Source organism: Fundulus heteroclitus, chromosome 2, assembly GCF_011125445.2.
Source record: "Fundulus heteroclitus isolate FHET01 chromosome 2, MU-UCD_Fhet_4.1, whole genome shotgun sequence".
In the NCBI taxonomy this organism is placed as follows: Eukaryota; Metazoa; Chordata; class Actinopteri; order Cyprinodontiformes; family Fundulidae; genus Fundulus; species Fundulus heteroclitus.
The window spans coordinates 3469496-3495258 of NC_046362.1; the positions used below are offsets into that span (position 1 = coordinate 3469496).

Here is a 25763-nt window from a genome sequence, read left to right on the forward strand (position 1 = left end):
TTGTACAATGTCCTTGAGTGTTCTGAAAGGTGCCTTTAAATAAAGTGTATTATTACTATTATTGTTGTAATTAATGTTCAATATGAACATGACATAATTAGATTTGTGACTTCTATTGTATTGGTAAAATATTTACTTTGATGTATGAGGGGTTTTTTTTAGAAAGTTTTTTTTTTTTTTTTTCATTTTTGTGTGAATGCTGATGTTGGATAGTTTGTTTTGTTTTTTTGTTGTTGTTGTTTTTTTTTTTTTAAAAGCTCTAAATAAAGATAATCTATCCAGCCAAGAGATGTGGAGGGAACAACTAATAGTTGACATGTCCTCAGAATCTCTCACCTGAACTTTGGGAGTTTCTCCAGCGTAACCATTAGCTTCCTGGCTGCATCTCGGCTTATTGCTCCCTAGGATTGCAGATTATTTTATTTTATGGTATTGGATATAGAATGGGCTGAATATCTACGCAGGTCACACACCGTTTTTAAAACATTTTTGTTTTAAAAACGGGGGGACTCCTTTACCTTGAATTTACCGATGTACGTGTTTATTTGTGCTGACTTCGCCCATAAAATCCCAATGAAATACATTGAAGTTTGATATGAAATAATTAGAACACATTCACGGGGGTTTAAATACTTTTGCAAAGCATTCTAAATGCATCCACGCACACAGCACTGCCTTTTGAGACTCTGTGTTGAGTGATATAAAAATCAGCCAACGGTCACGGAAATATACTATTAACAGAAATGGACGTAATCTTGAAACACCTTCATTTTTCTTTTATGGTCAATGTTTGTCTCACTCAAACACGAGGTTTATGCAAATGATTTTGTACGTGTTATAGTCCTTGGAAGAAAGTCGAGATCAGACGAAAAGACAAGTGGCACAGAAGGCCTCAAAGAAACTGAAAATCAGAAGAAGCTTGTTCTGTTATTCATGAATACGGGATTACCCTAACCAGCTAAAATTATGTTAAAAATGTTGTAAAAGAAATGCAAGCCACCCCCCGCCCCTCAGATAAAACACCCAGGTGCGCCCTGTGCCAACTCTCCCAGAAGGACTTTTACTCCTTCGGGCGCTTTCCTCTGAGTGTGCTCATCGTGGGAGCAGACAGGCTGTTTTCAAGGCAATCTGCCCGTTATCACCAAGCACACAAGCGTATTTTCACAAGTGTGTAAACATACTATGGGGTATAAATGGGAGTTCCAGGGGGATCCAGGCGTCAGTGCTGTCCTCTGCAAGCTGGTAACATGGTTTTGTTAAAAGTCGTCGTCCTCCTGGTGGCCTTCACATCCTGCTGGGCAGAGGAGGAGAAGGTGAGGATGTGCCGTCTGGGTGGAAGTGATTATTTTAGAATGTTGCAAATTTGCTCTTATCGTACAGTTTCTTATTCTTTTTGTTTTGTCTTTGTATTTCTTACTGTTGCAATTTTTGCGGCTTATACATCTGAATTTCCCCACTGAAGGACAATAAGGGATATTTCTGATTTATTCTGTAACTAAAAACGCTATCCGAGTTCAGACAGTGTTTTTTTTGTAAACAGCACACCTGTACTTGCTCTGAAGCAGTAGCAATAAGTAATGTAAATCTATCATGTCATCTATGAAAGAATTTTAGAGGTGAGCAGGAATTGACTGGAGCTCTCTGTCCCTAGGAGCTGTCTGTCTCCGAGCTCCTGTGGAAGGCCAACAAGGATGTTGGTAAGAATCTTAAAACAATCAAACCTAACACAGAGTTAGAAAGGATAAGACAGGTCTGGATTGTTGGTCTCTCCCCTCCTGCTCTTTTACTCCTGTCTAACTACTCAGTTTTTTACTGTTAAAATCTAGGTGTTTATGTCTTGTCATGTTTTATTCCCTTCTTTTATGTCTATCATCTATCTTTAGATAAGGTATCCCTACAGTATCTTTTTTTGTAAAACCCAATGCTCATACAGCAACTGAAAACCAAGAAATGGTTGGATAAGTTTGAATTTGTTGTAAATACACAGAAAGATTTGGATTAAGGTCCTTACCATCTGGAGAGAAGCCATGTTTTTGTAGCCATGACCGATTGTAGCTGGATATTTGACCGCTTCTCTTGGCAGAACTGGTAGACATTATTGAAAATGTTCGATCTTCTGCCATAGACTAAGCTTTTTAGGTCTGGTTCATTCCAGAAGCTTATTGTTGCCCTGCTCTAATCAGTCCAAAGTTTATCCCGTCCAAAGCCAGTTCTGATATGAAGCTGCAACCATCTAGCCGTTGATTTAAGGTGAAGTTGAACAATTTAGTAGTTGCCCTCTGTTTCCATTCACGCTTTGCACCAACCACACTGACAGAAACACCGGCCCTCAGTATGATGGTACAACCACTATGCTTGCTTTAGTGTTCTTACACAGGCACATCTCAAAAGAATTGTACATTGCGTAAAAGTGCAATGTTTTATATCATCTCAGAAAATGAAATGGGTATTTTATAGAGATCCATTACACAGAGATCCATCCATCTATTTTCTAACACGTCTATCCTTCATGGCCCCCCGGCCGAACCCTCAATGTCTAAATGCGAGAGGGGGTGAAGGGAGCCATCCGAGGCGAGGCTCACACAACATAAGCCACCCCCCCCAGATGTCTTCACCCCCACCCCCCCATACCATGGCCTACATGAATGTGCGTTGTGAAAATGTTTGGAGTGAAAGTGTCTAAAATGCATGATTTGGGGTGAGGGATGTCATCAGTGGCAACCTCCAGTAATGCCCCCCTCCCCAAGGTCCTACATGTGTGGCAGCGTGATGGAGCAGGCAGAGGGAGGAGTCCGGGGATGGGGAGAAAAGGACTGGGGAGCCTACAGCAGTCCCAGGGAGCCAGCTCCCCTACTGACTCCAATAGGCACCCCCGCTCCCTGAAAGCCCACCCGGAGAAGGGGGCCCCGCCAGTGGCACCACCATAGCCCGGGGGCCAGGGAGAGGCGGCAGGGCCCGCGAGCCAATCACCCACCAGTACCAACACCTCCCCCCCCCAGCCCACCCACTAAGCCTCCTGGCTGCACCAGAGGCCCCGTGCAGTGTTAGACACCCTTGCGCGCACCAGCCCAGATCCCAAGAAGCATACCCCCCGGAACCCGAACCCCCGGGTGGCACCCGAACCCCCGGGCGGCACACCCCAGGGACCCCCGACCCCCGGACCCATCCCGGACCCACCCAGCGGCAGCACAGCTACCAGGTCAGTAACCCACGTCCGTCACCGCTCCCCAAGAGCACCGCAAGCGGCCACTGTAGGCCACCCGTAGGACTCCCAAGCCCCTCCCAGATGGGTGCAACAGACCCCGGGGTCAGAACCACCAGGCGCCACACTCCGAGTTCCCCCCAGAGCCCCAGGGACCCCCTATCCAGCCACTGCACCCTGCAGGACGCAACCCACCGCCCCCCATTCCACTAAGTGATGGTGCTGATCAAAGGAGCCCAAAGAGATCAATCAGATGTGGATGCAGATGCTGTCTCAAGACTAATATGATCCAACAAAAGATCTCTATACTGATTGATACTGAGATTTTCCTTACTTTTCCAATTCATGAGGATAGTTTTCGTTGCGATACATAATGCAGTGAAAACCATGCTAACTATTTTTTTTCCAGAGGGCTTTCCTCAAAAGTTACCCAGCAAGCAAACTGATGGGGAAGGTGACATTTTACAACTCAGTTGATAAATCCTTACATATCTGTGCCCAGAACCTCTGGACTGGTGTGCATAACCATAACGCATGAATATAATTATAAGGATGATTGCCTATGCAGTGTGGACAGATATTAGATTGTGCAAAACCCGTCTTGAATAATCTTTGTCCTGTGTAGTGTACTCTGTGAAGGATTTTGTATTGTATTTGTAATGATTTGCTATGGTGAATCCAAAGTTAAGCCAAACACGGAGCTGATGCTAAAAAAAAGGGTATTTATTGACACAGATGGCGGATCCTCCAGGGACAAAAAGGCAAAGGCAGGGACAGACTCAAAAGACAGGACAGGTCATTCAGGGCAACAGACAGATAACAAAAACAGAGGCTGCAAAGCTCTTACCACGAGGTAGCGGACAGGGACGAGATGAGATATACCGGCAACTAAGCAAAAACGAAGGCGGGCTTAAATAGGCAACAGAACAGGAGAGCAGGGCGGGGCTAATTAACAAAAACAGGTGGAGGTGATAAAGGGAGCATAAGATAGATAAACAAAAACCTAAGGTAAGGAACGAGACTAAACGGACACGGGGTGAAATAAAAACTAACAATAAAGGCCAGATAACAAAAACAGGCTAAGCATAAATCCAAAACAAGAAACAGAAATATTCCTAAACTGAAAAAATAACCAGAACCACAACAGAACATTACAGTATTAGTTGTAAGTTGGTGTTTCAAGTCAATTTGAAAGTTCTTAGACATATCTGAGCCCAGAAGTTTTGTTGAAAGCTGACTGATAAATCCTCTTCCCATTTCATAATAGGAAGAGATATTGAATCAGTGTCCTGTATGACTTAGAGAGTAGTTTTTTTTTGTTTGTTGTTTTTTTTGGGGGGGGGGGGGGGGTTAAATCTAGGAACTCTAATATATTAGTTGGGATTTTTAAGCCACCTTTAATATGCTTAAATTTATTTCTAATTGTAGATTTAATTTGTTCATATTCAAAGAATTTATTTTTACTAATGTCATATTGCATATTTAATTTGGCAAAAGTGATAAACTAGGTTCCGTCAAGTAAATGTTCCAGGTATTCAATACCTTTATTCTTCCAGTATGTAAAGTTTATCATATTATAATTTTGTAGGATGTCAGGGTTATTCCAGATAGGTGTACGACTGCATGGAACAAGTGATGACTTTGTCATTTTAAGAAACTCCCACCATGCTGTCTTAGTGGAGCTAATAATAATATTTTTAAAGCATGTATGCCATCTTATATTTGAGCTAATAAACGGCAAATCTGAAATTGTGATATTATTGCATATTTTCTGTTCTATATCTATCCAGGGGTCGTCTAAAGGATTATGTTTTATCCATTTAGAGATGTATTGTAGTCTATTTGCTAAGTAGTAGTTATGGAAATTAGGCAGATCTAGTCCCCCCTGTCTTTAGTTTTCTGTAGTGTCTTTAAACTGATACGGGGGAGGGGGGGGGGGTATCTTTCCAAATAAATTTAGAGATAGAAAAGTCTAAAGATTTGAACCAGTTAGATGATGGTTTATTGGGGATCATTGAAAATAAGTAATTATTTCTAAGATGGTAAAACCATCATTTTAAATTAAAATGATGGTCTTACTTAGAATTAATTACTTATTTTCAATGATCCCCAATTTCACTTATGGGTAGGGTAGCTTCAATTAAAATTTTTAATTGAAGCTACCCTACCCATAAGTGAAATTGGAAGCGATTTCCATCTTTCAAGGTCCTCTTCTCTCTTTTTAAAAAGGGGGATGTGGTTAAACTTTACTTAATCTGCTAGTTTAGACGACACAGTAATACCCAAATATTTAATATTTTCTGATTGCAAATGTAAATCTAGATTTAGACCAGTTTATAGAGTAATCTGAAACCTTTGAGAAAGATTCTAGTAATCTAATTACTTGAGAGAGGGAAGAGTTTGAGTGCTGGAGATAGAGTAATACATCATCAGCATAAAGACTAATCTTATGCTCTATATTCATGCATTTTAAAAGTGAGAGGGAAAGTGGGCATCCTTGCCTAGTGCCCCTCTGGAGACAAAAGCTGGAAGATGTTTGATTATTTGTCCTGACACAGGCTGTAGGAAAACTGTATAAAATTTTTAGCAAATTTATAAAAAAAATTGCCAAAACCAAATTTATGTAGAGTAGCGAATAAAAAATTCCAATTTACTCTATCAAATGCATCTGCATCTAAAGACATTATATTAGTTTTAATATTTGTACTGTAGGAATAATCTATTAAATTAAGTAATCTGTGTGTGTTTGTGGATGACTGTCTTCCTCTGATGAAACCAGTTTGATCAGGGTGGATTATGAAAGGAGTGACTCTCAGAAAATTAGAATGTCACATCAGAACCATCAAAAAGGATGTTTCAAGCACAAATGTCAGGCTTCTGGAATATGTCCATTGTTAAGCACTCAGTAATTGGTTGGGTCTCCTCTTGCATAACCTACTGGATCAAAGCGCCGTGGCATAGAGGCGCTCACCCTGTGGCGCTGTGCAGGTTTAATGGAAGCTCAGATTGCTTTCATAACTGCCTTCAGGTCATCTGCCTTGTTGAATCTGGTGTCTCTAATCTTCCTCTTGACAATAGCTCAGATGTTTTCTGTGGGGTTCACTTCAGAGGGGTTTACTGGCCATTCAAGAACAGGAACACCATGGTCACTGAAGCTTTTCCTACCTCTGGCAATGTGGGCAGGTGCCAAGTCCTGCTAGAAAATAAAACCAGCATCTCCTTATAGTTTGTCTGCAGAAGGAACCATGAAGAGCTCTAGAATGTCCTGCTAGATGGCTGCATTAACTGTGGACTTCAGAAAACCCAGTGGCCCAGAACCAGCAGCTGACATGGCGCCCCAAACCATCACTGTCTGTGGAAATGTCACACGGGACTTCAAGCAACGTCCTCCAGACTCTGGGACCATGACTTCTAAATAAAATGCAGAATTTCCTTTCATCTGAAAACAGGACATTAGAACACTGACCAACGGTCCCCTAATTGTTCTCCTTAGCCCAGGTGAGGGCTAAGGAGAAACACACGGGCTACTCTTGTAGCCAGTTTGTAGGGTTCTGCTCTGTGTAGTAGCCCTTGAGGCACTGACTCCAGCCTCAGTCCAAGCCTTGTGAAGCCTGGCTTTTGGTTGAAAATCCTCTAAAGGCTGCGGTTCTCCCCGCGGCTGGTACACCTATCCTACCACATTTCTTCCTTACACTTCTGTTAATATGCTTGGACACAGAACTCTGTGGACAACCAGCTTCTTCAGCAATGACTTACTCTCATTGTGAAGGGTGTTGATGACTGTCTTCTGGACATCTGTCCAGTCAGCAGTCTTATCCATGACTGTGTCGCTATCTGACCCAAACTGTGAGACCGTTTAAAGGCTCAGGAAACCTTTGCAGGCATTAAGAGTTAATTAGCTTATTGTGGTGTGACACCATGAGTTTTTAATATCTCACTTTTTTACAGCATTCTAATTTTCTGAGACACTGAATTTGGGGTTTTCATTATCTGTGAGCCATAATTATCAAAATTACAATAAATAAAGGCTTGGAATAGATCACTCTATGTGTAATGATTCTATATATGAGTTTCACATTCTGAGATGACTGGCAAACACACTTTTACACAATGTTCAAATTTTCAAAATGCAACTGTATTTCAAGGCTGTCCTTTGAGTCCTTTGAGCGTACCTTCATGAATTTTTGGCCAAAGGGCTCCAAGTTTTTCTCCTCTGATCAGAGAGTTTCTCCAGAACAAATTTTGCTTCTTCATAGGAGCAGCAATGGATGTCAGTTTCCCTGGAGGAGCAAAGGGTGCCCTTTCAGTCCGTGTTAATGTTATAATCAATAATACTGGTGTTTCAACAGATAGTAATTGACATGCTCCTAGATAGATCCTTGGTTTATCCTGAGTATAATAGTCTTTTTATTTCTTATGAGCATGATAGTTGGGCTCAATTGTTCAAACCTAACCACAGTTGGAGGTTCCAGCAGGACAATGGCTCCAAACAAACTGCTTTTTAAAACTGACAACACAAGGGAACATTAAAGCCTAACCATACCAGAAGAGCTGATAGGTAGAGTGGCCAAATATTCAGCCAGAATCCTTCCTGGACCTTGCCTAAGGGTACATTTGGTTTCTCTACATATTTCTAAGGGGCATTTATCAAGATATCAATGTGAGTGTATGCATATATTTGGACTGGACAAAAATATGCAATTAATTTCAAATTCCTGAACCCAAATCTTGTTTATCAATTTGAATTGTTGCTGTGTTTTAATAAATGTTTTTTTATTTTATTTTTTTCAATCGTTTCATGCTAGAAAAACAACACGTCAGATACATTATTCATATATTTCTACATTAACATATGTTCACGTATGTGAACCGGTTACTGGCGTTGTATGTGGTGAAATGACTAATCTTACATGCTCTTTGACAGTACACACGGAGGATGAGCCTCTTGTAATAGATGACATTGCCTATGACAACGAGAACGAGAGGAATGCTGATCAGTGCACCTCCCGTGGCTGCATGTGGCCCAAATCTGCTGATGGAAAAGTCTACGTGCCCTACGTCATCGCCAATCACTACAGTATGTCACATCGCAAATTTCCATTTTAGAGAGGGGGACGTTTGATTCAGACTGATTATGCTGATAAAACTAACTGAAACCTATGCATGTGATGTCAGACGGTCAGGGTTTTATGTTGGTATCATTTCTGATTCTAACACTGGCATTACACCAAATCAATGCAGTTTATAAACAAACACTTTGAAGGTAATCTGACATGATGGTAAAGGCGTTGGTGAAAAGTATGTTTCTTGCCTTTCTTTAGCTTCTCGAGAGCTCTCCATCATTGAGCGGGGCCTGGAGTCTTTCACTGCAGTCTCCTGTATTCGCTTCATCAGACGGACCAGCCAGAGTGCTTATCTGAGCATCCAGTCACACAACGGGTAACACTCAGTGCTGGTTTGTTGCTTTAATCTACACATTGCTGCACTTTTTCATCCAGATCAAAAATATTCCAATGGGTACAGTCATCCATAGACTAAGCCTGTTTTTTTTACCATTATCTACTTTACTTGTCACCTTCAGTCTGGGTCCAATGTTTGTTAACATTTACTCATAATTTATCCATTACTTCGCACAGGCGTTATAGAGGGGATGCAACTCTCTGCCACTGGGTGGCACCTGCCTTGTTGCACCATGCAGAGTTGGAGATGCACATCTGGATGGGGGAACTGTACTGAGGTCATTAGTTAGTTGCTAACGGTTAATGTTAGCCTATATGAGAGGAGCTTTACTGAGATTTTTAAAGATCTTAAACATCAGAGCATGGGTCTTGAAGACGTTTTGCCAGAGTTCAAGTGTTACTTGGCTGCATAGCCACCAGTCTATGGCACAGCAAGCATCAGGCCCTTTGGTGTCCTTTGGCTTTTCCTGTTCCACGTAGGCAAAAGACTGCCAAAGAACGCAAATGCTTTCTTGACTAAAGAGAGTTGCCAAGGCTTTAATTTCCAGCAGAAGCTTAAGCCTTGTTTACATGGAGACAAATGCGGTAAACCATTCAGAAAAAATGTGCATCCACATGAGAGGACACAGCACAACTGCAAAGGCTATAGCAGGTATTTTCTTGTTGTAAAGAAGGTTTCCTTCTGTACAACTGTGCACTACTGACAAGATTAAAGGACTAATGTCTCAGCAGGATCTGGAAAAACTAATCCATGCATTTATTTTTAGTCGAATTGATTACTGCAACGGTGTTTTCGCAGGTCTGCCTAAAAAGTGGATCAGACAGCTGCAGCTGATCCAGAACGCTGCTGCCCGCGTCCTCACTAAGACTAAGAAAGTAGAGCACATCACCCCAGTTCTAAAGTCCTTACACTGGCTCCCTATATCTCAGAGAACAGACTTTAAAATACTTCTGTTAGTCTATAAATCCCTGAATGGCTTAGCACCTAAATACATCACAGACTTGTTATCAGTGTATCAACCCTCCAGACCACTCAGGTCTTCTGGCTCCAGCCTACTCTGCATACCTAGAACCAGAACCAAACACGGAGAAGCAGCATTTAGTTCCTATGCTCCGTTTATCTGGAACAAACTTCCCAAAACTGTAAAAGTGCTGAAAGCCTGAGTTCCTTTAAATAAAGATTAAAAACACATTTGTTTAGGATTGCCTTTGACTGTTCTAGTTAAACTGCTTTACTGAAACATCATTAGTTCAACTTTGTAGTCCAACTGTTTTTAAAATCATTAATATTTGCTTTTACTTTCCATTTTCTCATGTTTTATTTTATTTAAAATTTTCTACATTTTATTCCAAGTTGCTTTTATTCTGTTTTTATTTTCCTATGTTTTAATCACACTTTGTCTTGTCTTTGTACTGAAATGTGCTATATAAATAAATTTGCCTCATCTCACTTTATGCTCTACTATCACCTGAAATCCCAATAAAATACACACAGTTTGTTGTTGTGACACAGCATAGTGTGAGCAAGTTCCTGCTGTAGGAAGACTTTAACATAACATGTACAGGGGAAACTGTGAATGTGACCATTTGCTTTAACAAGCGTTTCTCTTTTGACGCACAGCTGTTACTCCTACGTCGGCCGCCTAGGTTACGGCCAGACGTTGTCTCTGGACCGAGCGGGCTGCATATACCACAGCACTGTGCAGCACGAGCTGCTCCACGCCCTGGGCTTCAACCACGAGCAGTGCCGCTCCGACAGGGATCAGTACATCCGAGTCGTGTGGGAGAACATCCAGTCTGGTCAGAGCCTGAGCTATTAGCTCAATCACACGTCACAGTTCTGATACCAACGTTCAGAGGATGATTTCCAGATGAGCAGATTTATTGACTAGTTGCTTAGACTGTCAGAATGAGCGGTATCCAGCTTTACTCCTACACAGCCCTTCCTGTGAGCTGATCTAATAGCTTTTCTCTCCCAGGTTTGGCCTACGCCTTTGACAAGCTCGACACCCTGAACCTAAACACCCCCTACGACTACAACTCTGTCATGCAGTACCACAGGTTTGGAGAGGCTCTTTTTTTTAACTTAAGATTTAGATTGGTGTAGATAACCTGCGACTAACTTCAGGTTTGTTTGTTTATTTGTTTTGTGTGGTTAAGTTGCTCCTTTACGTAATGGACAAACCTTAGAAAGTGAAAACACAGCAAAAGCGAAAACACTAAAAGGAGTGAAAACAAAAAAATATTGATACCTTTTAGTCTTGACAATTATGTGTTATGAACAGAGGTTAGCAGAAATGTAGGAAAATCTCATAGAATGGACGGGTTCCATATGCACAGGCCCACGTTCATAAAGCCAGATTCTTTGCTCTCTGGAGAGGGTGTCTGTGCTGGATAAACACGTCAGCTCAGAAGTTTGCATACAGGATTACATGGCAGGACTTCAGATTTTTCACTTATTATTCAAACAACAGAAAAATACAAAACGTTGCTGTCACTTGTTGCCCGTGGTTGGGTGAAGCTGTTCGTTATCACAGAGTTGTGTTTGCTGGTTTTAAATCATGACAACAGCAGCAACCATTAATGACCCTGATCAAAAGTTTACATTATCTAATCCTTAGTACCGTGCTTTGCTCCCCTTAACACAATTCTCCCGGGTTAGCTAGTTGTAGACAAGGAAGTGAATTTTCTCTGATGGTAAAGCGACCCTTTAATCTTGGCAAGAAGCCCCACGGTCCCTAGACTCCCATGCTGCTTTGCATGAGTACATTTCGGATTCTCCCAAAGTGGCAAAATGACGTTGAGGTCAGGAGACTGACATCGCCACTCTAGAACCTCCACTATTTCCAGCTACAGACAAAGACAGGTCAACGTGGCTTTGTATTTTGGATTATTGTCAAGATGGAACATCCAAGTCCATCCCATGTTGCTCCAGCGTTTCTAGTTGTGGCCAGCAGTTACATTTTGGTCTCGTTGCTCCAAATTACTTTTTTTCCAAACACATGAGCCTGTGTCGTTGGTCACATAGTTAGCAGGCTTCTCTGTGTCATCAGTGTAGAAACGTCTTTCGTCCGGTGACTCTTCAAGGGAATACTTGCTGCATAAATGTAAACAGCAACATCATTTTTATACAGAGTCCTGTATGTCAGCTTTTATTGTAAGTTTTTCTTTGCTTTCGTTTATCTAACCGCTAACTATGAGTGTAAGAAAAGGTTTTTAATTATCATTTAAATTGTGGGGGGAAAATTACAATTCTGCCAGGGTATGTAAAATCATGAACACTACTGTAAAAGAGGCATCCTCAACAGGCTGGGATTTTCTGAGACAAGTGGCATCTTGTGCCAAATATTTGAACAAAAATCATTAAGAAACAAAGATTTTAAATGAAAAAAAAAAACAAACATTAATGGGCAAATTGTGGAACACTTAGAATTTCGAGTTGCCGTATGCAATTCAACTCAATTTTATTTATATAGCGGCAATTCATGAAACATGTCATCTCAAGGCACTTTACATAGTCATATTCAATCAAATCATACAGATTGGTCAAATAGTTTCCTATCTAAGTAAACCCAGCAGATTTCATCGAGTCTTGACAAGCATAAAGGGGAGACTTTGAAAAAAACAAAAACAACAGTACGGCGAGCAACTGTCTGGTACTGAGCTTCTTCAAAAATGTCCAACAAAAGAATAAAAAAATTACATTCAAGAAAACCTGAACTGTTGCTCAAGTGTCTTTGTTTCCTTTTTACAGTAAAACTGATTAACTTTTTTTTGTTTATGCCAGGTATGCGTTCTCTGCAAACAATCAGCCCACAATGGTTCCCATTCCCGACCCCAACGTTTCCTTCGGAACGGCTACCCAGATGAGCAGTAATGACATCGCCAGGCTGAACAGGCTGTACAAATGTTAAACTGTAAGAAAAAAAAACATATTTCAGAAAATAATTATCTATATTGGCTTTAACATCATTTAAGAGCATTAACATCATTTTGCTCCAGTCTGTTGGATGACATGAGCTGGTACTGGATAAGTATTTGTGGATACATTTGTGATTCAGTCTTTTATTTTTATCTTTTATTTTATTTTATTTTTCATCAGTTACATCTTTTGTTTTAAATTTTCTGCTTGTTTTCCAACAGGTAACAGATCCTGTCTACTCTGAGGTCATTTCTCAAGATCTTCAATAAACTTTAACATGCAGCAGGTCTGATCTTTGTGCGTTTCCATATTCATTTTTTGCCACACCTCATGAATCATCTGTCTAACATTGTATTTTTGTAACAAAGTGTAAGTTAAAAGCCAGGTGCAAAACTGCATATTCAATATTAATACACCTATCATCAAATGCCTATTTATGATATGAAAGAGTCCCTCTAGGAGTCTCAAACTGTAGTCCTCAGGGACCAGTGTCTTGCTCTCTGCTTCCAAACATCTTAGTCAAACAACAAGATTGTCAACAGGATTCTGAGGAGTCTGATTATCTGCTGAGGATGTAATTCAATAATTCAGTTCACTGACTCATGTGTGCTGGACCTGGGTGCATCTAAAGACCCCGATCAGAGACTGGATGTTTGAGAGAATTTAAGGTGCACAGAAAGACCAGTGCCCCCTTGAGTCACAATATAAAATGCTTGTAGAATTCGGTCCTTGTCCTCCAGGTGGAGCAGGCCTCCTGGTCGGGTTCTTAGCTGGGGGTGGACGTTTGGTACCAGGGATTGGCTTTTGCTCTCTCCTGGAATAAGGAGGGGGGAGGGAGGGGGCTTAGGTATAGAGTGCAGGGTGTGGGGAGGTAGCACCTCAGGGTTTGTGAGGTGGTTGGTTGGCCCATTCGTTTCAAGTTGGCCCCATCTCGGGGTGGATGGGCCGTGGGTCATCTGGTCTGGGACTGGGGTGGGGGTCAGTACCAGAGTTACTCAGGCGTAACCTAGGAAGTGGGAACACACAAGGTAAACTGATTCTTCTAAGAGTCAGGGCTGCTGGGGATGCTAGAGTCATACCACACATGTTAACACTCAGGTGAAAAAGTGCTGGCAGCAGGTTCCTAAAGTACTCCTCTCCTGATGAGGCTTGATGTATAACACTGCCGCTCCACCCAGCCACCATGCTCGCTTCCACCATCTAGTGGAGGAATACTAAACTGCAACACCCAGAGGAGACAAAGTTTCCCAGACCCCGACAGGTTGAGCATCAAGTGAGGATTTATAGGTATAAGGCCTCCCTTAACAAAGCAAATATGTTTATTTACAACAGAGAGACTGACGACTAGTGTAACAGAGCGTATTCCGCAAAGTGGCCCCAGCTGAGTCTGGAGGAAAAGAGGTTAATTTTGATGTTGACAGCAGCAGAATAAGCAGAGATCACTGATCTTCTTATTATGTTGTTATGTTGTTGCTGATGTAGCATTTCAGGGGGGAAAGCCAGGAATTGCCGGGCGTGAGGTTGACTTAAAGGACGGATTCCCGTCTGAGGGGACCAGAAAGAGGTTTGGGATCTGAACAGAGTTGATGCAAGGCGGCTTAAAAAGCAGGCAAGTAGGTGGCTGCTGAAGGTGCTAGAGTTGCAGAGGACAACCAGGGATGGACTTCCAGAGAGATCTGCCAAGAACAGGTTGGAAGCAGTGGCTTGGGAGTGGTGTGGAGGCCAACATGGAAAGAACAACCTGACGTCTCATGTGAACTGCTAATGAGCTAATAATGTGAATCAGGTCTGCGTTTCAGGATACCAATCCTCAACGACAACTGTGGTTTATATGATCTTATCTAGGGGTATCAAAGAAAAGGGTCTAAATTCAAGCACATGGAACACAATAAAAACTGCTGAGAGCCTTGTGAAATTTTCCTTCTACTTCACAATTTTGAACTATTGTATGTTGGTCCATCGCATAAAATCTCAAAACTCATCAAAGTTTGTGGTTGTGACAAAATGTAAGAAAGAATTGAAAGCTGTGAATATGCTTGCAAAATTATAGCTGACAGCAGACGGAACAAAGATTGATAAAGATGACTTTAAATCTCTTTAATCTGGTTATTTCTGTAAATGTCTTTCTTTATAGAGTAGAAAATATAATTATATTTGGGAAGAGTTATTTGGAAGGAAAAAAACTTACACTGAACTGTGTTTTGCATTCGATAAAACTCCCAACCTTGTTCAGGAAGTTACGCTATTACACATTTACAGTTACAGTATTTGTACTTGACTAACTTGAAAAACATTTCCTCTTATTTTACACATATACACACACAATTATTGCTCCATGGAAATCCATAATTCCTAATTTAATATTGGTTAACACAAATTAGTTTGGTTTATTTAAACTCCATCCTATTAAATCTATCTATCTATTCTATTATATATATATATATATATATATATAAAACAATTGTTTTATGCTGCAAAAAGAAAAGAAAGTCAATGCAGGGAAATTACACAGGCAGATAAAATATAGATTGGTTCAAAAGTTTGCTAAGAAAACTTGACAGATTGCATTGACTCTTTGATTTTTAGCATTCACTCCTCCTGGATGAGCATGAGCCACAGTGAACAGTCATTTGCATTGTGTCGCTTACTTCGCAGCAATCCCTCATACCAGGCATGCATGTAGCGACAGTGGAGAGGAAAACCCCCTTTAACAGGAGGAAACCTCCAGCAGAACAAGAACCAGGCTCAGTGTGAGAAGAGCCTGATTTTTAAAAGAGCTGCCTCCCATTCTGCTTTTAGAACCTCTAGGAACCACCAGTAGACCTGAGAGCAATAGATAGTCATACATGGAACAATAGGACCTCTAATGCATGATGAAGCTTGACTATTGAGGGCTTTACATTCAATTTAGTTCATTTCAATTCAAAAATACTTTATTAATCCCAAAGGGAAATTAAATGTTGGTGTAGCACAACATATAATTGGGTTTATTCAATGAGTTGATCTAGATGGTGATGGCTGTAGGCAGGATGGATTTCCCACAGCGGTCTGTCTTACAGCTCATCTGGCCAATCCTCTATATAAAGACACTCTTGTCTGATGAAGAGGATGCTCAGGGATGTCCATAATGTTCTTCATTTTATAAAGAATCCTTCTCCAGAGGTTCTAGAAGGGTACCCAGAACAGAGCCGGCCTTCTTTATCAGCTTGTTGAGCTTCTTTAAATCTGTTGCTCTGATGCTGCTATCCCAACAGACGACAGACTTATAGTCAGATATAGATCTGCAGCATTTTGCTGCAAACCCTGAAGGACCTAAGCTTCCTCAGGAAGTCCAGTCTACTCTGTCCCCTCATGTAGACAGCTTCACAGTTGCGTCTCCAGTCCAGTCTGTTGTCCAGATGAACACCGAGGTATTTATCGTCCTCCGTCACCTCCACTTCTTCTCCCAGGATGCTAATAGTATGGAACCTATTCCTGTTTTCTTGTGAAATCTACTATCATCTCATTTGTTTTATTCACAATTAGAATGAGATGATTGTTTCCACACCATGCCACAAAGTGGTCCACCAGCTCCATGTACTCAGCTTCTTGTTCATTTCTGATGCATCCAACGGCTGCAGACTCATCTGAGTATTTCTGCAGATGACAGGGGTCTGTCTTGTATAGGAAATCTGAGGTGTAAATAGTACAAAGGATGGTGAGAGTCCAATCCCCTGTGGTGCTCCTGTGCTGCTGACTACCTGGTTAACCACATGACCCTTCAGTCTCACAAACTGTGGTCTGTTTGTCAGGTAGTCTCTGATCCAGGTGATTGTTGACACCTCCACCTTCTGGAGTGTTCAGGAGTTTCTGACAAAGCAAAGCAGGCTGAATTGTGTTAAATGCTCTGGAGAATTCAAAGAACATGATCCTCACAGTGCTGTCTGCCGTGTCTAAATGACAGTAGATTTGTTGAAGCAGGTGTATGATAGCATCTTCAACTGCAACTCCATGGTGATAGCAAACTGCAGAGGGTCCTAAAGGCTGCTTGTTTGCTTACTCAGGTGAGCCAGCAGTCTATCTAGGACCTTCATGATGTGGGATGTCAGGGCAACAGGTCTAAAGTCATTGAAGATGGCTGGGTGAGTTTTTGTCTGTACCGGAAAGATGCAGGAGGTCTTCCACAACACTGGAATCTTCTCCTTGGTCAGGCCAACGTTGAAGAGGAGCTGTAGAATCCCAGAGAGCTGCTCTGCATAGGCTTGAAGGACTCTGAGGCAGACACCATCTGGACCAGCAGCCTTATACCGGTTCAATCTCTCCAGCAGCCTCTTCACATGACTTCTAGGGACAGAAAAATGGAAGAGGGAGGCGAAGGGAGAAGCCACATCTTCTGATTTGGTTGAGAACAAACGTGCAGAAACAGAAAAAGGATCTATAACAGAGGTAGATGATATAAGATTTGAGGTGTGATATGTAATCTTTGTGTCAAAGGAGGGTGTGATGACTGTTTGGGTGTGGGCAGGAGTGGAGGATGCCGAGCTTGTTCCTGAACTGAACCTGATGAAGAAAGTGTTCAGCTCATTGGCTCTGTCCTGACTTCCATCCATCTGATCCTCATTCTGCTTGAAGACTATGACCTTTTCATCCCTGACCAAACATCTGTTATTTTCTTCTTTTATGTCAGAAGGAGAATTTTAGTTTCAATTCATGATTTAGCAGGGAAAAAATAGAAATGATTGCTCTTGTTAATTTTCATCAGAACTGTTGCTGCAGCATTTTGGATCAGCTGAAGGCTTTGAACTGCATTTTATGGACTTCCTGATAGTAAAGAATTACAATAGTCCAGCCTTGAAGTAACAAATGCATGAACTAGTTTTTCGTTTCTGTAATTATAAGTAATAAATCCTTCAATCTTCCTTATGTGGAAACATGAAACATGCATCATCTTTATTCACGTTCAATGCAATTCTATTTTGCCATTTTAATGTTTAATAATCTTGTCAAGTACCAAAAAGTGTCTTTATTTGGCAAAGAAATCGGAATCTTTCTACTGGGTGTGATAGAAATTACCATCCTCACCAAATAATTGATCCTTTTGCTCATTGTCCCATATAGTAAAACATGTAGAGCAAAATAAATATTATAATGATCAGCTGCCTAATTGTAGGTTGATCTTCCTTTGGCATCCATACCAGCCCTGTACCCACTGAGGCATCAACTCCACAATACTCCTAAAGGTGTGTTGTGTTAATTGGCAATAAAAGAAAATTTTAATGTTAGCAATGAAACCAAAACCTGTAACATGTGAAGCGGGGCTTCCATAGTTCAAAATGTTTGACCAGAGCATCTAACATTAAGGAGCATATGGCTGGCTTGCTGCTGATACCTGTCAGTAATTCCCTGCATCAGACTGCTGGGGATGTAAAGAGCTGGAGGACCATCCCTCTTTGTCTGATGTTCAGCTTTTGTTGGTAGCTCTGAATTCTCTGTGTTCACATTGCTTACTCCTACTTTCTCTGTCACCTACTAGAAGAATTTTCTTGATGTCTTCTTTACCACCGCTCACTTCACCTCAGTCCCAGGATGCCTTTAAAATGTGACTGATCTCCATTGTGGACCTCCTCCTCTTCCTCCTCACAGTTGTCCACCGCAGCATCAACCCCACCAAGCTCCAGCCTTACGGAGCCCCTCCAGAAACACTCAGTCTCACAGCAACATCCCCCTCAGCGCCTTCCATCCACCTCCAGACACTAAACCACTCTTTATTATTCCTTCCTGAAACATTAACCCGTTGGTGAACTCCTGGTCAGATCTAACTAGACCTGACCCAAAATGTCCCTTATGTCATGCTTGCTTAGTATTGAACTCAGTGTAAATAAACCACCTTGCCTTTCATTCTCCTCATCCCTTGTAAAGTTCTGCATTTGGGTCAGGAAACGTGACCATTTGCTCTTTCCCCTCTGAGATCAACCATTCTCTGTAGATCTGAGAAATGATCAGACCTGAAAAACTCAGTAGCTGTTTCTAAAAATACTCTGACCATAACAGCAAGCACTAACAACTATGGCTTGTTCCGCCACATAATTCCCTTCTTCTCCATTCCAATGCGTGGCTTGAATTTTAGGGAGAATCGTTTTCATCCCATTTAGATTTCTCAGAGCAATGAGTTCCTGCCGTGGCGTTTCACTATCATCGTTAACAAGCAATTGAACAAATATACCTAAAAAACTGATCAATGACTGTATCATATTCTTATCATAATCATACTAAGAATTATTGGCAAGAATTAGTTTTGATTAAAGACAAAACAAAACGTGATCATCAGTCTTCGCTTAAAGTGGTTTCCCTGTTTGTGCTGTTCCTGTTCTTGTCGGTTCAGTGTTTCTCCAGATTTACCTACTCCATAAGATACTGCATTTCTTATAAAGAGGTAGAGGCACTTAGCTTTGATTTCTTCATGCAGGACCATAAAAACATTCAATTGATAATGGGGTAGTTATTCGCGAAAAACCTTGTGTTCTCACAGTATTTCTTGACCTTTTATCCTCATATGACAACTCTTCTAATTATTTTTCTTGGGATTGTTTCTAGAACGAATCCTTCGTCCTTTAGAAGGAAAGGACGTCAAATGCAACCTTTCGCTGTTTTGCTCAAACACCTGTTCCGTCCTGCTCTTGATCATGGGCCAGTGGCTCAACAGAGGAACAGTGTGAGGCAGGAACTTCGTAGCCGACTGAGTAGGAGAGCAGGGAGAGCTAAGACAGCCAAGGAGACGAAGACAGAACACAGACTTCTGATCAGCGGAGAAAATGAGTGAATAGAACTCTGGCAACCCCGACGCCAATCAGAGATGTGGCCCAGATCCTGTTTTTCCTCCTCTTTCCTTCCACTTCCCCTCTCTCTGTCACTATCTAAGCCTCCCTTGTCCTCATATTTGAAGCTGGAGCCAGGATCCAGGGCTCTTTGCCTCGCTCTTTATGTGTTCTTTCCTGTCGGCCTGCTGGTTGAGCTGAGCTAAAGAGTCCCAGCACACAAGACTCCAGTGATTGGTCGGCCCGGCTGCCCTCTCAAAGCGATAGATGCTTGTCCACATAAAAGGAGTCATTGTGCTGGGTGTTGGCTTTAACAATGAGTGAGCTAATATGAGCCAAGCATTCCCACAAGACCAAAGCTATAGAAAGGGAGGGCTCTGGCTTGATGGACCCCACAGCAGCCGCTTAGCCCCAACCATTAACCCATCATTGTCCTCAGATCCTAGTTGGGGGGATTCTTTCAGCTCTGGGCAAAGGAAAAGCAACTTACCCTTCCTCTCATTGGACTGTCTGGACTTGGCTTGTGGGTCAGAAGGACTCATCATACCCTCAGGTCCTTGGTTTGTCCAACACCTACAGGGTAAAATGCATCGATTACAGGTTACAGAATCTAAATACAAGGACAAAATGTTATAAGGTAACGTATAGTCCCCCAAGGGGATGGGTTAAATGCAGAGAACAAATTTCATTGGAATTGCAATTACAATGACTATTGACTATGACTATGTGTCTCTTTGGAGGTTCTCAAACCTTAATGGTGGAAAGCTTGTTTGTATTTAGGTAGTATCAGCTGAGGAAAACTAAAATAACTCCTGATTTATTGTTATGGAGGACCCAAACACAGGCAGGAGGCAGTCAGAATCATGTTGAAGTAGATGTTTGATGATAATCTTGAAGAACAGATGCACAAGCGGAAGAAGATGCAGAGAGGAGGAGAAACGAGGAGGGAACCAGGAAGACACGAGGCAGCGGCAGTAGGAGCTGCTGACAAAGAATGAAAGCAAACCAGGAGGATAAATACCAGGAGGAGCAGAAACAGGAGAGTCCGATTAGCGGATGTGGAGCAGCTATGATGGGAGAGCTGAGGCGAGTCTACTAGAAAACAGAAAAATACCACAGATTTTAAAACCAAAGTTCCCAATATCCTCACACTTACAGAGGAAAATACTCAGAGTATGTAACTGCTGAGCTGCTGGTTTTGTTACAGTGAAATAAAAAGTCAAATAAACAAGGAAACTCGCCATGATGATGAGCCTCCTGGCTCAGTCATCTTCATCTCCATCAACATCCTCAGATCTGTCGCCATCATCAGCACCACCTGTCTGGACATTTTGTTCCAATAACCCCAAGCTCACAGAGTGTCCAGGTGGACCCATCTCGTGTTCCTGGCCTGAGTTCTCAGACGAGGGTATTCGGGTGGATTTAGCTCTGTCAGTGTCCAGAGACTTGAAACTGGTTCTCCCAGCTTCCACAATGTTCTCCAGAGCTCTGTCTTGGATTCGCCAGGGTTCTATTCCACTCTCCAGAGTTTCTCAGAGGCTTTCAGCAGCTCCATCAATGTTTCTCAGAGCGTTCTGTGATGATTTATGGTTGTTTGTGTATTAGTAAATGATCATGTTCCCTCCCTTTGCCTTTCCCTGCCTTATCGTCATGCAGTAGATTATTCCTCAGTTGTATTTAAGTTCCTAGTTTTAGTTTCTTCCCTGTTGGACTTTCCTGCTTAGTGGCCCTGTTTTCTCCCTGGCTCCTGCATCTTCACCTTTTTTTAACTTCATTATTAAATCCATCACATTCATCATGGCTTTGCGTCCTCCCTGTCACACATTGGGTGTACATCAGCCGCAGTTTATGTCAGGACTAACATTTAACACCAGCAGAAAATAATCTAGGACAAAGATAATGCATTTAAGGTGGGCACATTCACGCTCTTTCTAACGTACTGTTGGGCATCCATGTCTATACACCACACCCTGTATCTGTAAGACAAAACTAATTGGAACACCCTGAGTGACTTCTTCTATTCAAGAACCATTGCTCACTTTCTTAGCCCAAGTGAGATCTTCAGAGATCTCTTTGGGATTATTGGGTAAATGATGGTCTCCTTGTCAGAGAAGGAATAATTTCCTTTACATGACTGCTCCATCCCTGCAGATATGCCTCAGAATCAGATGGGAGTTCAACATCTGACACACAAGGTAATATAAAACAAGAATCTCTGTAACAGGGACAGGGATTACCTCCCGAAAATCCCCAATGGATTATGAAAAACAGAGCCTGAACACCTAGTGTTTGCTCTGTGTGTGTGTGTGTGTGTGTGTTCTTGTACTTGCAGTTGATCGAGAGCATTTTTTGCTCAGTTTACTAGTACCTAAGACCTTTTTACTTTTGGTCCTCAGTTTTTTCTGGGCTTAGGGTTTAGCACTAAGGTGTCAGTTAGGTTTAGGTTAGGTTAAGGTCATAGAAGGCTTCAAAATGAATGGAAGTCAAGGCAGAGTCCTCACTTTGTATTTTAAACAAGCGTGTGTGTGTGTGTGTGTGTGTGTGTGTGTGTGTGTGTGTGTGTGTGTGTGTGTGTGTGTGTGTGTGTGTGTGTGTGTGTGTGTGTGTGTGTGTGTGTGTGTGTGTGTGTGTGTGTAAATTAGAGAGGGAGATCAAAGAAGCGAAGCTCCTGAAGCTTTTTACCTCCACTGAGACGTTCCCAGTTCCTCGCACTCACAAAATCGCTTTAGTTGTGGGATCATTTGGAAGTAATAAGACATCTACAGAAGCCATAAAATAGAAACGTTAAACCTTCATTCGGGATGATGAGGTTGGATTAGCATTTGTTAATCCTGAATGCCACATCTGGGAGTTGGGATTCTCTTATCCTCTCCCCGTGTCTCTGGGATAAACGGTACCACAGCTGAGACATTTGAAATCTGACATTTGACACGAGTGGATTCACACCGAGGCTTTTTCTTTGAAATCCTGTGCAGTGTTGGCTTCAGTTTAGAAAAGTTTCAAACAGGACACCTGGCTATGCCCGTGGACATCCTAAAGAGAGCTGGTGTTGCCGGCATATATAAGGCCATGTTATGCTGAGGGTAGAAATGTGACCGATTATGTTTGGCTGCCATGGTCCTGCTTGGCCATCTGCAATATGCAGCCCAGCACAGGGTTTTGTTCACTGCCACATATGACAAAATACTTCAGTTACTTGCTTCAGTCTTTTCCTGTTAAAGGCTGGTCTTTGTAAAGTAGCTGCAGTTCTTTGAGACAAGATCTTTCATCTCTTTCAGTCTGAGTGTTTTTCTACTTTCCCTCTTAGCAACTCATTCCTTTTGGATATTCCGTTTCTTCTAAAACCAAGTAGATTATCAGGTTTTCTGCCAACCTTTATTCTGTCCCTTACCACAGTTCAAGTAAGTGAAGGATTGCTCTCTCTACACTGAGATTTCGGTCACTGACGCTTGATTGTTTCCTCAGAGCCCTCGCTGTGGACATCTACCTGTTTTCTACCTCCAGTCTATGTATTGATTGTCGTTCCCCAGTCCTACCAGAAGTAGCTCACCACCTAGGCAGTTACCCTTCTCAGTGACATCCTTTTCATACTTTAGTAAAGCAGCTTTTTCAGCTCCTCCTTCCAATATCCCATCATATCCTGCAACCAGAAGTCCCTCTCCAGTCCGTAGACTATTCCTCTAATGCAGCGGTTCCCAAACTTCTTTAGCCACACCCCCCCTTCTGTTCACTATCTGTTTTTTCTTCCGAAAATAATAATAAAATAAATAAAAATTGCAGTTGCAGTTACAATAACACAACCATCATAACAAAAGTTAAGGGAATAATATTAGAACATGATTTTAATTAAATTGCAATAAAGTTACACTGTAACGTTTCTGGAACTGGAGCTGCTGATTGCAATCAGCACACCTGTGTCTGTCTCCGCCCTGGCTGCTTAAAAGCTCTGCTCCTCGCAGCCTCCAGTGCCAGAACGTCTCTAGCCACACGGTGAGCGCTTCCAGCCTTCTTTTGAATTCCTGTCTGCCTGTCTGCCTCTCGACCTGTTCTGCCTCTGTTTGTGGAAACCTGTCTGCCCCTTTTGGATTTGTCTGCCTGCCTGGGTCCTGCCTGTCAGCCTCAGAGAACTGGACTGCCTCACCGTGTTTCTGACCCCAGCCTGTCCGTGAGTAAACGAGTTCGCCTGCCCCCTGTCTGTGCTTTCTGGATTGTGACCTGGCCCTGGACCTGGACGCTCTGTTGGATTCTCCCTTGGAAACCGCTGCCTGAGTTAAACGGATTTCCCCCCCTGACAAAGACCCGGACCGGACCTGGACAAAGAGCCCTGGATAACCCCCTCTCGGACGCCTTCAACATAAGGAGTCAGAGTTCTGCCCTCAGCACGTCCAGGAGCGGCCAGTCGCAGAGTGCGAGCCGAGCCAGGGGACCGCGCCGCCAGCGTCAAAATAAAGACTGTTAAAGTTTTGTACTCACTTGTTTTCGGGTATTTCTTGGGTCCTCCTAAATTCATCACATACACACGACATCTACTACAGGATCCTGAGAAATTCTCAGCCTGCAGCCAGAGAGAGAAAGAGACGCTCAGATCGGTCACACATCCAGAACCTGAAACGTCTCTGAAGCAGAGACCATCCAGGTGGATTCATGGACTAAACTCTGATGATCTACCTGTGTGTGTTTTCACTCTATTTATTTCATCTACCAGCTTCTAAATCTGAGTCACAAATTACGCCGCAAAACAGAAACACAAAGAAGTTTAAATTGATTTGTGTCCATTGATGAGAGGGAGAGCGCACTTTGGTAAAGCGGTATAGAGTAACAATAACAGAGCTGCTGCCTCAATAAAGCTGTTATTAATCAGATAAATAAAAACTTTCACAGCGGTTACCTTCAGCAGGTAAACATGCCCATGGCGACACACCTCAGCTCCCCGCAGCCCCACCTCCGGTCTCCCTGTGTCTGTCTGAATATGCGCTAAAACTACATCTTTAAAATCAACTACGCCTGTCTGAGTCACAATGAAAAGTATTGCAGCTCTGTGCGTGAACATAGACAAGAAACCGAAAGAGAATGGGTCACTCAATTTAATCTTGTAAATTTTCGGCACAAATTAAATTTTCCCACTACTGATGTAAATGCTGTTAAGTGAGGAGAGAGATAGAAAGACATTTTCTGAGTCTCACTTGTTTTCTTCTCCCAGGCCTCCAATTCCTCTCTCTTTCACTTTATCTCCTCCTTCATCACTAGCTTTGACCTTAGATGTCTGACCTGCATGACAGTTTCCCTGGTTTCAGCCAAATGAGCACATTTGCAAGAATGAAAGAAGTAGATACCACAAGCTAGGTGCCCATATACAGCACAAAGCATAGAAGAAGACTTCTTCTAAATAAATAGATTTTCGTGTCATTACATTTTATTTATTCATTAAATTTACAGTTTTTGATGAACATTTTTACAAAGGAAATTTTATTTATATGTCTTTATTGTGTGTGGGGGGGGGGGGGGGGGGGAAACTTTCAGACCACCTTTACATTTTTTAACTTGTGCGCCCCCTAGTGGCAGCTTGCGCTTTGGGAATCCCTGCTCTAATGCATCCGGTCTTTTCCTTTGTTTTTGGCCAGCTGGCTGGTTTCCACTATCTGCTCTGCTAATTAGCGGGAGCAGCTGCACCTGCGACGGCCCTAATTACCATCATTCCTTCCACCTGAGTTCTTGTCTATGAACACCTGTAAACGTCTTTCACAGTCACTCTCTGCAGATTCTTAAGTGCCATTGTGTGAGTAGACCATCCAGCAGTTTTTGATTTCCTTGTCTGTCCCAGACCTCACTTCTTCTTTTTTTTTAAAGGTTCTCCCTGTTTGTGCTTTCCCCTTGTCAGACTCTTTATTGGCCCCAGGACTCTGGTCCAGCTGACCTGTTTTTGACCAAGTCCTTCGTCTAGCCCAGTGGGTACCTCAGCCTCCCTCTGCACCCTATGTATGTCCCTCACCTGGATTATTGATTCCTTCTTTGTTTCAGCCCTGCTTCCTAACTTTGTGAAGTGAACCAGCTGCCTGACTTCCTGTGACTTTACCGCTGTCACTACCCAGGGGAAGCTCCAGGAAAAATCAGGACTGGAAAGTGCCCCCCCCCCCCCCCCTCAGATGGTTAGTAGCTTTTATTTTAGTGTTTATTTTCTACTGAGCTTGTCACACCCACTAACCTATCACTCTCCCTTTCAGTGGTTCCTGAGTGGGCACCCGGCTGTTTCCAGTCTCATCTGAAGCCATAATGAGTTGGATAACATTGCCACATTTTGCATGACTCACCAGATTATTATTATTATTATTATTATTATTATTATTATTATTATTATTATTATTATTTGAAGCTGCTCCTGTTGCCAT

General features: G+C 42.3%; 1 protein-coding gene across 1 annotated transcript; it reads left to right on the plus strand.

The window, feature by feature from the left end:
• The first annotated feature begins 1203 nt into the window (after positions 1-1203).
• LOC105927074 (high choriolytic enzyme 1) lies at positions 1204-12872 on the plus strand. Its single transcript, XM_012863672.3, has 8 exons — positions 1204-1313; positions 1652-1697; positions 8127-8279; positions 8524-8641; positions 10283-10461; positions 10641-10722; positions 12449-12578; positions 12805-12872. Exons 1-7 carry the CDS (start codon positions 1248-1250, stop codon positions 12573-12575), a joined length of 771 nt encoding a protein of 256 aa, XP_012719126.2. The 5' UTR covers positions 1204-1247; the 3' UTR covers positions 12576-12578; positions 12805-12872.
• Positions 12873-25763: the final 12891 nt, after the last annotated feature.